The 16,961-nt window shown below is 38.7% G+C and overlaps 1 protein-coding gene across 1 annotated transcript in view; it reads right to left on the reverse strand.

The window, feature by feature from the left end:
• lrp1bb (low density lipoprotein receptor-related protein 1Bb) overlaps positions 1–16,961 on the reverse strand; it is a 196,447-nt gene that overhangs the window by 76,623 nt on the left and 102,863 nt on the right. Inside the window, exons 25-34 of the mRNA XM_060877188.1 lie at positions 16,545–16,749; positions 15,276–15,440; positions 14,606–14,850; positions 10,497–10,628; positions 9,977–10,204; positions 8,378–8,552; positions 8,022–8,116; positions 7,596–7,745; positions 920–1,060; positions 121–246 (exon numbers count right to left, since the gene is read on the reverse strand). Coding sequence (XP_060733171.1) covers positions 121–246; positions 920–1,060; positions 7,596–7,745; positions 8,022–8,116; positions 8,378–8,552; positions 9,977–10,204; positions 10,497–10,628; positions 14,606–14,850; positions 15,276–15,440; positions 16,545–16,749 — 1,662 coding nt within the window. The remainder of the gene's footprint in view (positions 1–120; positions 247–919; positions 1,061–7,595; positions 7,746–8,021; positions 8,117–8,377; positions 8,553–9,976; positions 10,205–10,496; positions 10,629–14,605; positions 14,851–15,275; positions 15,441–16,544; positions 16,750–16,961) is intronic.

The following is a 16,961-nucleotide window of genomic DNA, read 5'->3' on the forward strand; positions in this document are numbered from 1 at the left end:
TTCAAAACATACATATGCTTAAAAATTGTATCTGTTAAAGGAACAAATGGTCAGCGTTAACTTAACACCGCAAAGCATGCTCATATTTGTCATGCTCAATCACTGTGTCCATGTGTATACCTTCACAAGAAAGGCGGTCAGCGCGCAGGTTGTATCCCACAGTGCACGCACAGCTACGAGTGTTCTCCGACGTAGGCAGACAAAGCTGAGAACAACCTCCATTGTTCAACTGACAGGCGTTCCTCCCTGTAAGATGCAAAACAACACCCACAAAATTCAACGCTTCAATGGACATTTCCCAAACTGGTGCCTTCAGTTTTTATAATAATGCCTGAATGACTGAAGAGAAACACGTAGGAAGCATGTACCCTGCTGTGCTCCCAAGGAGATCACTCCTTAGCTGTCTCCGACAGTAATGAGACAGAGCAGAATATGAATAGAGAAGCTAACTGCTGCTTGAAACGTTTAGGGGCTGAATAGATATACATCAGAGCTGCTTAATGGTCATTCTTTATTCAAGTGGACAGTTTAGTGGGATCCACGGCAACGTTGTTAATGGACCTGCCATTACCCTGAATTATTTGCCTAATAACTCAGAAAATGGAAAAGTGATTCACCGATAAATCTGCAGCGCACTCTTACATATTGAAAAAGAAAGGGAGGATTTGTTATCAAACTTACTGTAATAGTCCAACCATAAACTATAAATGTTACTTGTTATAATCTATGCAGGAATAAATCAACATCAAATTAAAACCCTTGAAAAACCAGCCAGCCGTTATTTTTCATTTACATCTAATTTCAGGCGGCACTTTAATTTAAATTTAATACATACACTTCAAGCTAACTCCTTTTCATAAGCATACTGTACAGTACAGGATTTCATTTTTTTTTTACTACACATCTTTTGTCAGCTTACCTTTCTGGCCCTCTCGCTCGTACACTTTCATGTGAACCACTCCGCTGGTCTTATTGCGCAGCGCCACAAGGCCGCGGCCATCTCGCTTTGCAACCGTGCCTAGCTGCGCCAGATCATCATCTGCCCACCACAGCTTGCCACCTGTTAAAGCATATGAATCTTTTATTGGCCATGGATACAAGCTATTGTCATGCATGTATGCTCACTCCATGACTACGGCACCCATGGGTCTGCTCCAGCTCATTAGTAAATTATAACTACACTAGATAGGATGAGGCATTGTGCATGTCCCCGGCTCTAGGAAAGTCAATGAAGCAGTGTTTAGAGCAGCCTGGCACAATGCCTTGGTCTGAGAAGAGGTCTCTCCATTCACAGAGCCATCAGAGTGCGACCAATGTCAGAACATCACTGTAGATAGCAGTCTGTGTGTTGTTCCTACTCAGGCACAGTGTTCAACAAAGGGCCACAGAGGTTGTTCTTGGCTTGGAGCCTGAACTGTTCCTGCATGCTGCAGAGAAGCATGCGGTGCTGACACACCAGGTGACTGGGGATATTAGAATAAAGGCTATAGAGTACAAATTCTCAGCTGTCTGGAAAAAGGTGACCTTGATCATAGATACTTTGGAGAATTGAAAAAATATCTGTGAAATATAATCTGGGATTCAGTGAATGTATATTAGAGCATGACTCCTCATCACTAGTGACCTAGACATGCACATGTACTTTAAACACAACTGAAACTGTGAATAAAGAAATGGGTTGTCATGGGTTAATTGCAAAAATGCAGGTTAGTCTGTTTGAATTATCTCTTTCTGTGGTGGAGGATGAAGTCATCGGCACAGTGAGAACCAAAATAACCTCAAGACCTGTGAGGATAAAGGAGGTCCAGTTCGAAGCGGAAGCTTGTGCGGTTCCATTGCAGTGAGAAAGTGACTCAACTCTGAATGAGCATTCATGCAGGAAGTAAAAGAAAAAACATGCCATGTATTTTGGTGGCAGCACTTTTTAATAGATGTGAGCTGCTAAACATATGTAAGGAGAAAACTGAGCAAAGGGACAGATCTAAAATGCTGCAGAAAAGTGTTCAGGATATTGGGATAGATGAACACAAAGATGAAAATAAATAATGGGTGTGAACCACAAAAGGCTTCAAACTGGTTATTTATACAATAGTTTAAGCAGTTATTGGGACTAGCGCTGTGTTCATGTGGATGATGTTCACTCATCAGGTAGATGTCTAAAATGATTACAGCTCAGTTTCTGTATTTCAAATATTGCATATCTATAAATTCAGGAACTTATTTTTAATTCAAAATGTATCCCTAGTTAACAGAATTGATGGTGGTGAGAGAAAACCTGCTTGAGAGGATAAAAAGTAGAAACCTTGGGCAAAACCAAACTCAAAGACGAAGCCATCGTCAACAGTGTGACATCAGATAATATGCTAATAAATCATCAATAAATGTGTGATATCAAAAATAGCAATGGTCTAAAAAGGGAATTTATTCTAGTTTTATCCTGGAGTCTATTGTCTTGAAGTAATCATTTGTTCATTGATGGAGACTTGAATAGAAAACCTGTGGTAATTGGAGTCCTAGAGCACTGATGTGTTGGTTTAGATTTGATCTAACTGGCATCTAGCTGTGATTTAATAATTGTGGGGAATTAACTGAAAATTGTGACACACAAATAGCCTCTAAAATGTTTAAGCTTCCAAACATCATGACTGGGTCGCTAGCACTGGCAGTCTGGCATTTGTTGGCATCCAGAGTGGCGTCTGGTTTACAGCACAGCTCATCGAGAACAATTTCCGCTTTAGGCATTTGATCTGATTAGAGATGTTGGGAAGTCACGTGATCTGAATGAATCACACCAAATAAACAAACCAACCTCATATCAATAACGAACAATAAAAATAAAAAAGCTTTAATCCCTTTAGTCGGCTTGCTCCTTGACTTCCTCCTAATGGATTTCTTTTAAGAAAGAAAATGTGCATTAATCAAACAAGTATTTACTATATATTACCCCCAATTAAGGCTGGAGCTTTGAAAATGATATGTCCTCTCTTGGATATTGGGTTCTTGTGATCATTACAGGACGTCTGAGAATCTAGTGCACGGACGCTTTTCTCCTAGGACTTATACGGTATGTTGCTGACGACTGCCTTGATTTCATCGTTCCGCGGACATAAGAATCCTTTACAGCCAAAGTGTAAACTTGCTCTGCAGCTGACCAGTAAACGAACATTTGTATTGCAGGTGAATACCATCAGATAGTGTTTTTTTACAGCTCTGCAGATGAAACAGCTTTATAAGGGCATAAACTGATAACATGGCGTGATGGTTAACCTTGGTAAATCTCTTCAATTAAGGCGCCCTCGCTGGGAGAGAGATGGCAAAGATACGGGCCAAAGATCTTAGATCTCAATCTTGTTCAATCTTCACAGCATGTCAGCTCAGGACACCCAGGCGCTGTGCTCCAAATAGCTAATCGATTGCACTGATTCTGAAAATCAGAGGGTTAGGAAGGAGCTGTTTGTTCCATAGCAGTTCAATACCTTTGATTAACCTTGAATGAGCTAAGCCGTAACTACAGAATCCTAATAGGTTTATTTTTATCACTTCAAGCAGGTAATTAACAAATGACAGATCAATATGGTGGAAAGCAACAGTGTACATTACAATGAGTCCCTGCTGTTTTGTGTCATATTTCAAGGATTTGAAAAAAAACAGCAACAACAACAAAACCCTTCCCCTAACAACCCAATTGTTCACCTTCACATATACCTGTGTGTATGAATGAAAGGATCAGCAGTCTTAAACATGAAAAGCAAATCCCAGTGGGGCTTTCACACTGGCAGGTTAACCTGAAAAAGAACACGGTTTGCATGGAAAACTGCTAATGTGAAAGCTGTCATGTGAACCAGTAAGAGCAGTGCGGTACCGAACTCGAGACGAACTCAGAACTGTGCTGTGATTCTACTGAATAAAAACGCAATTCATACTTGTTCTGCGCTTGTTTAGGAAGTGGAGAAACTACACACGTTTTAGTAGATGATGATAATTCCTGATGGGGGCACGATGGCTTAGTGGTTAGCACGTTCGCCTCACACCTCCAGGCTTGTGGGTTCGATTCCCGCCTCCGCCTTGTGTGTGTGGAGTTTGCATGTTCTCCCCGTGCCTCGGGGGTTTCCTCCGGGTACTCCGGTTTCCTCCCCCGGTCCAAAGACATGCATGGAAGGTTGATTGGCATCTCTGGAAAACTGTCCGTAGTGTGTGATTGCGTGAGTGAATGAGAGTGTGTGTGTGTGCCCTGCGATGGGTTGGCACTCCGTCCAGGGTGCATCCTGCCTTGATGCCCAATGACGCCTGAGATAGGCACAGGCTCCCCGTGACCCAAGGCACTTCAGATAAGTGGTAGAAGATGAGTGAGAGTGAGTGTGATAATGATAATGATGACAATGATGATGATGACGATGATATTAGTTTCCAAAACACACATGTACCATGAGGATCATGGGAACATTGTGGGACACAGAAGAGGTGAGATGCCTTACTGCACATAACTGCACAAAAAATAATATTGTGAGTCGCGCTGTGTTCATTGTGCACGTTTGTGATTATGTAAGTTGAATGCAAATGCACTGACATTCAATATAATTATGTGATTGTGAAACCAAACCAACGCTGTAGGGGGTGCAGGGAACAATCTCACTCAGATTCAGACCACAGCAAATATACCCAGTGTGAAATCCACCTAAGTCTCTTTGATGCTTTCTTTAAAGTTCATATTATCCTCTAATGTTATTACTACTGTATGTGTGTGATAGGTGATTTCTAGCATTTAGAAGCTGTTTAAAGATTTTTAACAACGTGCAGCAAACAGACAACCTAACAGGGGTTTATGTCAGAGTTGCTGCATGTTAAAACAAAAGTTTTGAAACTGCTCTTCTCCAAACACTACCCACTCAGACACCCACACACAAGACTGCATGATCATCTTTCCACCCTCAGGCTTACCTAGACTGGGACAATGAGATAAATTCACACACTGACACACAGATACACAAACATAAAAAAAAAAAGGTTTTAGTTGTGCACTTATGAACTAAAAGCCCTTGTAGAGAACAAATAATCACCCCATTTTTCAACAAGAACCACCTGTCTTGAACACTTTGAGCAGAAAAAAAATAAAAGCTTACAGAAGTGCTTCTAAAGGTATTCTATATAACTTCATAGCTACAATGAATCTAAAACTAAAATGGTTTCATATGAAACAGAAAGAAAAAGAAGCAGCTAAAACAATGCTATCCTCTTCATGTCACAGCAAATTACATGACCTTAACTGTGGAAAGAAATCATTTGAGGCTTGGTTTAACAAATCTGCTACGCAAACCTGTTCCACTACACAAACAGCAAACATAAGTATTTTGTGAACAGACCCAGACAGCATTGCAAAAAGTCAGAGAAAGCTTTTTCTTACTGTGACAAAGATGGAATAATCGTGATGGATAGCACCCAGTTAAAGCTTCGTTTTTCCGTTATGCTGTACCCTGCTACTTCTTTAAATTTACGCCATTAGTCTTTCAGGTGGCCTTTCATTTTGTTTCACTTTTTATAATAACTTACAGCCTCGGTCGGAAACGGCTTCGAAGGGCAGGGTGGTTTTTAGCACTGTGAAAACAAAAGAGTTCAAATAACAGTAGTGCACCTGCTAAAGCATCCTACGTTAGTAGTCTATTAGGAACAAATCATAGCGTAGGCAATGTGCTGTGCTGGCAAGACCTGACTGCGCTTTTGGCTTTGTTATCCTGGACCCCGTATTCACCAAGCCTTTGACAATTACTCATAAGAATGGTGCAAGAAATGCTCTTATGTTGGAAATTACTCACAGCTCAGCGTAGGGCCTAGAAGTTACGTTCTACATTATAAAACTACTTAGCCTCAGTTTCAAGAAGAAGTAAGGTCAGCATTTATGAATCTGCCTACTAAGCGTATCTGTATGGACAATTTATACATGTATCACTTCAATGATCATACTAATATGTGCATTAATAGTATTGTGTGTGTTAATATCAATAATGTGTGTTAATACTATTTGTATGAGTTACTATTATTAATGTGTGTAAATATTAACAGGCGCTAATATTAATATGTCAGTTCATATTATTAAAATGCTTAAATATACTTTTCTTGTCTGCTGAAGTTTTACAGCAGTTTACAGAGGCAATTATGCGCTAAAGTAATTGGTTTAAAGTGTAAAAAATGCCCTTCAGATGAATAAACCGCGTTAATATTCTAACATTAAATTAAAAGGGAAAAAAAAGTTAGAAAGAGAGAAAATTATTGTACTTAATTACACTTATCTGTAAAAATCTTCCCATTCACATACACTTGTTCATCTCAGTTTTTTCCCTTTTCTGTCAATTACTACAATGACCCCTGGCAAGCCAGCACAGATGTAGGCGTATTGTTCATTATTTCCTCCTGAGTGGTAGGGAAATAAATTTGCAAATGATTTGAGTTGTTCTAAGTGCTTATAGTGTTTGATTGATCTATGATTATTACCACTCTCTACATACCGCCCTCTTTAGATTTATAGCTATAAAATTTTGATATTCTCATCATCACTGACCGCTGCCAACACGGACGATCTCTCTCTCTCTCTCTCTCTCTCTCTACTCTCTCTCACTCTCTCTCTCTTTACCTAATCTGAGTTCTGGCATATGGAAATAATTGTAATTTCAGTCTTACACCCAGCCTAATGCAAATGCTGTGATTAAAAAGCAGATGATCTACAGCAGTTGGGATCTAGCCAAACAAACAGTCTTCATTATCCGGATCCATCTGGACAGAAATCAGTCACATCACCCCAATTTCTCACCCCATTTTTTATTTATTTTTTTTGAACAAAGCAGGTCTAGGCTTTTATGTAGGTTTCAGTCTGAGAGCAACGTTTACTCCCCCACTTGATGAGCTACAGTATATTGCTTCTAGTGGAGCAGCTAAATAAGAAAAAAGTAAATTTCATCAGAGATTTTATTTCGCCTCCAAAACCCAGAATTACACATTTTTTGATAATGTTTCAGCCACTGAGGGTTTGCTCACTAGCTGATAATAAATATCTCAGGATAATAAATATCTCAGATTCTCATCACATGGTACCATGGAAACACAAATATTCAGCCAAGTGCTACTGTATGTTCTTGTCTGAAAGGAATGAACGGTCGTAGCAGCGCTGCATGCTCCTGGAACACTGCATCACAGTGGAAAATAGTAGAAATGTTGTCAATAGACTACATTTATATTTACAGCATTTGGCAGATGCCCTTATCCAGAGCGACTTACATTATCTAAATTTTTTGTACAACTGAGCGCTAAGGGCCTTGCTCAGGGGCCCAACAGTGGCAGCTTGGTGCACCTGGGACCGAACTCACAACCTGCTGATTGGTAGCCCAACACCTTAACCACTAGGCTACCACACGCTCCTTACCCCACGCCTAGATCAACAATATAAGGCCACAAAAGAACCAGTACTACTAAAATTAGGAAGCGGTGCACTTGAAAAGGACATATGATTCGTATAATTAAATGTATATAAGAAACTCAGATGTATATAGTATAGTATAAGAATAAACTAGTGCCTGTGTGATGAATGTCAGCGCTGAGCCTCTTACCCATGACTGCCAGAGCTGTGGCTTTGGTTAAATTCTTCTTCGTAGCTTCAATCACCTCGAAGCCACTGCCATCCAGATTACACCTGTTGACCGTGCCGTTAGCTGAGCTAATCCAGTACAACTTGCTCGCAGGAAAGTCTATTGAGAGACCTAAGGCAGGTTTTAGAAGGTTAGGACTAGGATTTGTATGACTTTATAGATTTTCAGACAACTCTGTAATACAGCAATACACGAACTGATGTGTATGAATGTGTGTGTGCTGTGTGTACTATGTGAGTGTATGGGACAGACAACTTGATAGAAAAGACTATTTTGATTCAGCTTAGGACAGAGAGTGAAAATATCAGTTTTGACAAGTGAATTAGTTTGAAGTGGTTAAGGCAAGTCAGAGAAATTGAAAAAAAAAAGTCATGTGTTTAGACTTACCTACTGGATCTCTCTGGTTCTGGTGAAGAACTTTCCTGTTACTCCCATCCATGTTTGCTAGATTTATCGTATTCCCATCTGTCCAATAAATCTTTCTACAGCGTACAATTAAAAAAACAACATGCTAGTCTAATTTATTCTCATATAAACACTATCTGATATTTTGTCCAGGGTACAACATTAGCCTCAAACAGTTACAGATACTGAAGTTCTGCAATACTAAATTTCATTATTCCATATTTGGCCATGGAATAGTTAGCTTCTTCTATATTTTTTTGTCAAGCAAGTGCAGAAATCCATTAAACGTCTTTTACGGTATATGATAAATGCACTAAAATACTTTTCGGACTGCATACCCTTTGGCTGGATGCACGGCCAGACACTTTGGCTTATCAATCCCATGGATGACTGAAGTTTTAAGTGCTCCATCCAGTCGAGCAACATTGATCTGGGTCTCTTCATTTTCAGAGCTCAGCCAGTACATATTCCTTGAAAGCCAGTCCACTGCTAGGCCACGGCAGTTCTGAATATCTGCAAAAGCCAGAATAAAACTCCCAATAAAAGTGTCAACTGTAGCATAATCAGTCGTGGACAAATAAATAGACTGAATGGCTGGGAAAAGCGGCTTTCCTGTCCAGGCTGTTTTTATTTATTTATTTGTAGCTGATCAGCATACAGCTGATTCAACAACCAGAATGTCTACTATGTATGCTAGGTTGAATGGTATGTTGCCTTATAATGCAGGAGTGATGTGTTGGGTATATTAGGTGAACTCTGAGAAACAGATTACATGTATGAGCCATTTTCTTTTTGGGTCTTTTTTTCTGGAATTTCCACCAATAGTTTATTTAAACATATATTAATACACTTATTGCTCTAAAAATGCACACAACTGCATTTTTTCCCCTAGATATGTTTCCTCTTTGCTATTGTGCAGGTAATTCTATTTTTTCTTTTTGTCTCTCGACATAAATACCTTCTTTTATGCCACAGAAATCCAAAATGTTTTACTGGGTACGGCTGTCTATGTGCCAAAATAATAATAATAATAATAATAATAATAATAATAATAATAATAAATATACATTTAATATAGTCTACATGTTCTTCTTTCTACTTGTTTTTTATAATTTATTATTATTTTTAACATTCATTTTACTAAACAGATTTGCAAAAATAAGAGACAGTTTTTTCAGACTCAGAAGTGTATAAAAAACACCAGCAAAACCAGGGAAAATATATAAAACGCCTGTTATTAGGAGATGTATTAGGAGAAAAGGAATACATGATATTATACTCATTTATTTCTTTTAGCCTGTATTCACTTGACTGGCTATACATTACAATGCAGTAGCTACCGCATTTGAGTCATTTAGGTGTCTGGGAAACTAAAACATGACACTGGGCAGCAGACTGCATTTTCCAGCTACCCAGAGGGCTAATGGATGTATGATTTGTCCACCCTGAAACGGATAGCAAGCTGCATTAGCGCTAATAGCACTAATCGTCCATATTCATAAGTACAGTGTTTTTATTATACCTTTTTTTCTTTGCTGCACATATTATAATTAAGCACATTTATTCTTTTGAAATGAAGTTTGAAGAAAGAAAGAATTAACACGGTACATATCTACATATTTATAAAGGAAAAGTGTGAAACCTGAAGAAAAAAAAAACAAATCAGGACAATTTTCTTCAGCACACTTCTTTTTTTTTTTTGCAGTTTTATTTGTTACACCTTACCCTGAACTTGACAAAAAAGGAAATTTAAAACTAGGACAATTTCATTTATATCTCAAAGACTCTCTATAGATGACCATATTTACAAAAAACAAGGGTTAATAAATAAGAAATGTCGCTAGACTATTAGATTCTTATCACTTTAAATCTGCCATCAAGCAGTAAAGTAAAAACGCCCTATGTCATTTTTTGTCCTGTTAGAAATACTACCTTACCTCCGGAGATGACCGTTTCAAGGCTTGTTCCATTGATGAAGGCCCGTTTTATAGTTTGAGTCTTCACATCCGCCCAATAAATCCGTTCCTCTAGAGCATCGTAATCCACGATCGTGACATCATCAATGTCAGGGACAGTTAAAGCAGTCATGATGTTCATGTAGGGATTATCGATGTCCACACCTCGGATCTCAGAACGTCTCACGTATAGCAAAAACCTCTTCAATGCTTCAGTGCAAAACAGACAGCAACAACACCATACAAAGAAGATACACAGACAGATGAATGCTAATATGAAGAACTGAAAGACTTCATGGAGATTTTCAGAAGCTTCATGAGCTGGATTTTAATTTGAATCTAAGTCTAAACACTCAACATTGAAATTCTGTAAAATCAGCAGCTTGCTGAGGTGAACATGCCACAATTCCTCTCGCTGCCTCGCACTAAGACACAGCATCTGCGAGCGAATAATACGAGAAAGGTACATGAACCCAAGCAGAGTACAGAGGTGTTAACTCACCCACGCAGGAATGCTTGTTGGGTGAGATCTTCATGAGGTGTGGGCACGCGCATGAGGCAGTGCGGTTATAATCGATGAGGCAAAGATGCGAGCAAGGACCTCTTCCGCTGTTCTCCTCGCAAGGGTTTGAGGCTGGAAAACCAGCAGTGACATGAATTCAGGGCAACCGAAAAAAAACAAAAACACCAAAGAGAGAAATCAATAGCAAGTATAATAGCTTCTGGTTCAAGAATGGTTCATCTTTTAAGCTATATGAGCTAACCTTTGCTGACATCAGTTGAACAAACTGATCAAAACAAAAGTTGTGCTAGTGCAGACAGACACACACACACACACACTCTCACACACTCTGGCAGACTATCCAAACACACTATAAAGCAACTCTAGTGAAAATGACTTTTCTTGATTAAATGTTATGGCCTTCGAGGTAACAGCCTAACTGCTTACATTTAAAGGAAATGGCTACAGTCACTGATATAAAGCAGAAAGAAAAAGACACACCAGAAAAAAAAAAATAAGAACGGGGAAAAAAACAGAAAAAAACAAACAAAACTTTTCAACTGAACAGTGAACAGGATCTGGCTCAAAACCTACATGGTTTCTTTGGCATATAAATAGAAGTGCATACTGTTTTATGGCCTATGCACAATGTTATTCATCCAAACCACTTCTGTGAACCACACGTTACATAGCAGTAGCACAGTGCATTAAACACACCACACACACACCACACACACACACACACACACACACACACACACACACACACACACACACACACACACACACACACACACACACATCTAGCTCTTTCTGAAACACCTTTAGCATATCAGTTTCATGAGTGGCCCATTTCTGGGGTACTTCATCAGGGACTATTGCTGACCAGGCAGATCACATGATAATGGCTAAGAGGTCACTGGAGAATAGTCAATTAGCTCACTACGCCTTTTCACTTTTCACAAAGCTGTCTTTGTCAGCACTATTCCAAGAACACCAAGGGAACAGCTAAAATGGACACAAATGCATGCACAGAACATCCGGATGTTAAAAGAGGAGAGCTCTCCTGGCAATATCACACGTAACATTTATACAAAGTAACTGCAGTGGCACATCAGAACTACAAGCACGCTTACCTAAGAAAGCATGTATTGTAGGAGTTTTTTTTTTTTTAAGATTCTGGACACGTCCTACAAACCTTTTGTAATTTATATCTGAGCTAGGAGAGGTTTTGACCTAGCCGCTTTTCTTTGGAAACGGTCTGCTAATTGCATTTAGCCTGACTTGATATGATTCTTCAGATTTTTATTTTAGAAATGGCACAGTGTTTACAGTGAGGCCTGCCATTAGATATTAGTTACCTGTAAGTATCTGGCAATAGTGCATTTCTCACATTTTTAAGGCACTATACAGATAATAATTCCAGTAACTTTAACCCTACGATGAACCCGAAGCTACATTACAACACAATTTGCTCGCATTCGTAAAAATAATTGCTCCAGCAAGATTTCTGTAAACGGGCCCATTATATTTCCCCCCCAATTTTTAATACATGCATTTGGCATATTTTTGTAATTATTTACTGTAAGCATGAATAAGCAACTAAATCATAGTCTAGCGACCCAGTAAATTAATTATACATTCGGTAGGTCTTCTGGGGAAATCATACTGTTTTGAACAAAAAAATCTGGATAAACAGAAGCAGTGTACTTGAATTGAACACTAGACAGACAACTCTTGTATATATCGCCCTGTTTTTCATGATAAGCAGGCCAAAGATGTGATCTGTGAAACATTTAATCAGCTGACAAATAACAATTTAAGTCAAATGTGGCAGAAAAAACAAAACAAAAACAATAGCAGTATTTTCATGCTCGTGTGCACACCAATGATTTGCCACTGAGTTTAGAGATTTACGTCCACAAACCACAAACTCCATTCTGAAATGGGATTTGGGAACAGGAGTAGAAATGCTTTAAACAATGAAAAGCATGCAGCATGATTTAGCTGTTATAGAAGACATTCACCGGAAACCCTTTATTTAACCTCGTGTTGCTTTCGGCTCTTCTACCACACGTAACATATTTACAGCCTGTTGATGCCTGAGGTCTAGCCCCATTAACCCACTGAGCATTTTCTCCCATTACACTCCTCTAGCGTCCAGAGGTTCCCTCTCTCCCCTGCCAACACAGTAACACCGAACACAAACCCAATTTCCGTGGCCTGTTAGCTGCGATCTTGGACGGCGGTGATAGTCAGCCTTTCCCGGCGGGCTCTTTAAGATTGGATTAGCTATACTTATTGGCTTCCTTGGCAACATAGCACAATTTGTCGGCACTTATCAGAGTAAAACAGTCACTCGACTGCACTGGCACAAGATCTGAACTGAGCATGTGCTTGTTGGCAGCATTTTCTGCTGTTTTGGGTGGCTTTAAGTGATGCAAATGAGATTACTTCAGCCGAAGCAGACTTTTATAGAAAGCTGTTTACCTGGAATGTTTTAATATTAGCAAACTACAGCTACCAATAAAGGGTTCACTATATTTTTTGTTGCCATTACAACGGAACTGCATAGTGAAGTGTAAAAGAATTAATGTTTACAATTTAAGTGACCAAGAGATAAAACTCTAACAGTAAACAATAACTGCTTTTGGTTTTTATAGGTAAACATCCTTTTTTCTTGTATTTAGCAGTTATAGGAGCCTAATTAACAAAGGTTTTCCTAGTACATATGAAATTTGGCAACAGCTCATTAGGGATAGCTTATATTTACATTATATTGCTGTTATATTCATTGTGCTGTGTTTTTATTCTGAAATGGATAAAAGTCACAGAGGGCACTGTGTGCATTGTGAAGATAAATTGAAGCTGTCCATACCAGCCAGGAAGGAGAGAATACAAAAAAGCTGCTTGACAAACTACCAAGACACAATTAAAATAAATTTAGGCAGAGTAGGGGAACACATCTAGAGGCCACATTAGCCTGGCTTGTTCTCTGCATGACCACTTTTTTTCAATTATGCACCACCCTCATGGCAGGCACTTTCTGATGGGCAAGAGAAATGAACGAACAGCAGGAATCCGCTCAAATGAATTTTCATACCATAGAGTGGCCACTGGATTCATTCATCCTGTACTTCCCTCTCACACAACCTGAGCCATTATTCCCACTATATCTTGCTGTGCTGCGTGTTAACAGACTTAATGGTATTTGCAAAAGCTTGACTGATTAATGAAATGATCAATTACCCATTCAATTAAAACAGCTTTGATTCCTGTCGATTCGTTGATATCGGGATTAATCGGGATCAATTCATTGTGATTGATTGAAAGTATTTGTTTGCTTGTTTAGATTAATTCATTAATTGTTCTGTTTGCTTGGTTGATCATTTAAATTAGATTCATTAATCATGATTCATTTATTGATTGATTAATTGATTGATTGGTTCATTGATTCATTGATTACTCTGTTTGTTGGATTTGTAATTAATGGTTTTTCTCACATCTTTGATATAGTATGGGCTTTTGTTTAGTGTAATCTTGTACAGAAAGAGCACTGTATTCTGTAGAGCCTACTATTTATTTATTTATTTATTTATTTATTTATTTATTTATTATATTTTATTTTTTAACAGCAGGATATGTAAACTTTTAAAGAAAATGCTTAGATTCAATTCACATAAATCTTAAGCCAGGCTTCTATCATTCATTTAAAAATCTGAGATATATTGCTGTAGTCTGTCTGCAAACAATTAAAGATTATCTTGTTTACAACTAAAATATTACGCTGCCAATAGATTCGAAGATCTCACTGTGCCATGGTGTTAAAAAAATGCTTGTTTTCCTAAGAAAGTTTACAGAAGAGCAGATCATAATGTAACCTTCATAATCCTAATCTAACCTCAAGTCTGATGACTGAGGCTATAAAAATGGACAAAACATATCAAATGCTCCATATTTCATGAATGTAGCATCTAAATCTAAGATAGCTTCATATACAGTATATCAAGAACATACTGCTATTGCCTATATTTGAATGACCTGAGCATCAGACAAACATACTGCATTACATCATTCCTAGTGTGTTAGCATAAAACATTAATACTTACTCTGTGGCTGTCTGCTGGGATGGTAAATCTGTAGGTCAAATGGCTGCGCACTAGTCTTCTGTATGACTGTGACATTATGTCCTGTCCATTTATTCGCCTTGGCCAGAGTATTAGTCCGCCAGTCAGTCCAGTACACACTTCCTCCAAACACAGACACTGCGAAGGGGTGTGAAAGATACTCGTGGCCCCGGAGGATCTCAATGACCTCTGTGCCATCGTATAAGGCTGAGTAAATAGCATCTGAGCTGTTGAAGAGACAAGAAAAAACCTTGTGAGGGCTTCTCACACCCACAGCAGTTTGGACCTGCCACTGTTGACAAGGTGTGATACAACTGATAGATGTCCTGAGGGACTTCAACTACAAGCACTCACACTTTGTCAGACTAGTGACTGCAAGGGAAAGACAGATGAAAGTTACACTATATAGTCATTTTTTCCTATATTCTTGTTGGTAAAGTGTGTATATATATGTGTATGTTGGTGTCTGTGTGTGCGTGTGTGTGTGTGAGACAGAGAGAGAGAGAGAGAGAGAGAGAGAGAGAGAGTTTGTGGATGACTGGATGATGTGTCATATTGATTTTGTCTAATAGCAGCAGCTATATTGTCTTTTCTATTCTTAAGAAAAATAAACATTAATGTTCTCTCATATATCCTCAAAATCCTTTCCTACCGAGCATCTGTCCATATTATGCGCCTCTCCAGGTGATCCAGTGTTAGTCCGTTTGGCCAGGCTCCTATCTCCATGTCCTTGAAGACTACATGCCTCCCGTTTCCGCTCATGGATGCAGCCTCGATCCGCGGAAAGTTTGCATCCCAGTCTGTCCAGAAAACAATTCTGCAAAACAGCATAACCACAAAATTCATTATTCCACACAGTTGACAACTGCAGAGCAGAGATATCTTAATCCAGATAGCACGCACTGCAGGGTAACGTTCACAGCCAAATATTTCCACGACGCTCATCTGGTGATGAATTATATGAGCAATGTCCTATGAACTGCCATAAATAAGCCAACTTTCAAACAGAGATGAATATACCAGTGATAAAGATGCAATAATAATCACTTAACATATATACTGCCTCATGGATCATAATAAATGGAAAAAACCACACACTAGTAAACACTCAGAAAGGCATTTTACATGATAACATTTAACATCAAGCTTCTTTGATTATGTATCTAATTGAATCCCTTGCTTTCAAAACTTTGCTTCCTTTCCCCAAATAAATCCATTTGGTAGTTTTTAACAAGCGACAATCTGTTAGACTGAAAAATCTGTTAGACTTTATTATTTCAAAATATCACTTCAGCCTCCAGTGAGACCGTTTACAGTGTGTCACTCAGCTACGTGCCAACACGAGCTGCAGCTTGCGAGCAGAGATACTATGTCTGTTTTTTTTTCAGTGTTGCCCATGGCACTTAATGCGAATTATTTTCCAATGTCTGAAATAGGCAACATAAGCCACCAGACTATGTTCAATTCATTTTTAGTGCCAACAAGCATACTCTAAGCACTAAATGCTACTGGGATCAGTCTGTGTCTATTTTAAGCTCATGTTGTCATACTTGAGGCTTCCTCCATCCCACATGGTGCCTTGAGAGATAGGGGCTGAACATCAGACAGAACTCAAAAAAGTGCAAATAGATATAAAAAGGAAGCATAAACCTACAAAACACATTTTCCTTGACATGCTATTAATAATGTATGTCAGTATATCTCATAGGAATGCACTCTCATTAAAAAATGGGTTGATAATATTCTTACATTAAAAAAATGCATATATTTTTGTAATGCAAGCTTGAATTTATATTTTCTTTTTAGAATTTGTCCAATATATATATATATATATATATATATATATATATATATATATATATATATATATATATATATATATATACATATACATATCTCATCTGAGTGGACTAATACTAACCCTTGGCCTGGGTCCATAGCAAGGGCACGAGGGTGTTCCATCCCCCCTGCAATCAGCGTAGTTCTCATTCCTCCATTCAGTTTCGCCACCTCAATCTGATCCAGGTTACTGTCAATCCAGTACAGGTTTCCTGCAATCCAATCCACTGCCAGTCCCTCAGGAGTGGCCAAACCATGCTGAACCACTACTTCAATCCCAGTAACACCTGCAAGAGCAATCATACCAACATCACTAGTACTAGCAAATAGGCCAGAGTGAGTGCAAAATTCATCGCATGAAAGCATTCCATCTTTTGTGGATTCATTTCCCCAAAATGCTATCAGGAGAGAATAGCAAGCGCAGGAGGAGTGCAGTTCGATGTTACAGACGTTAGGAAGCTCTCTCTAGGTTTTCTATTAAACATTAAAGTCTTTCCCA

This window comes from Tachysurus vachellii, chromosome 8 (assembly GCF_030014155.1).
Source record: "Tachysurus vachellii isolate PV-2020 chromosome 8, HZAU_Pvac_v1, whole genome shotgun sequence".
Classification (NCBI taxonomy): Eukaryota; Metazoa; Chordata; class Actinopteri; order Siluriformes; family Bagridae; genus Tachysurus; species Tachysurus vachellii.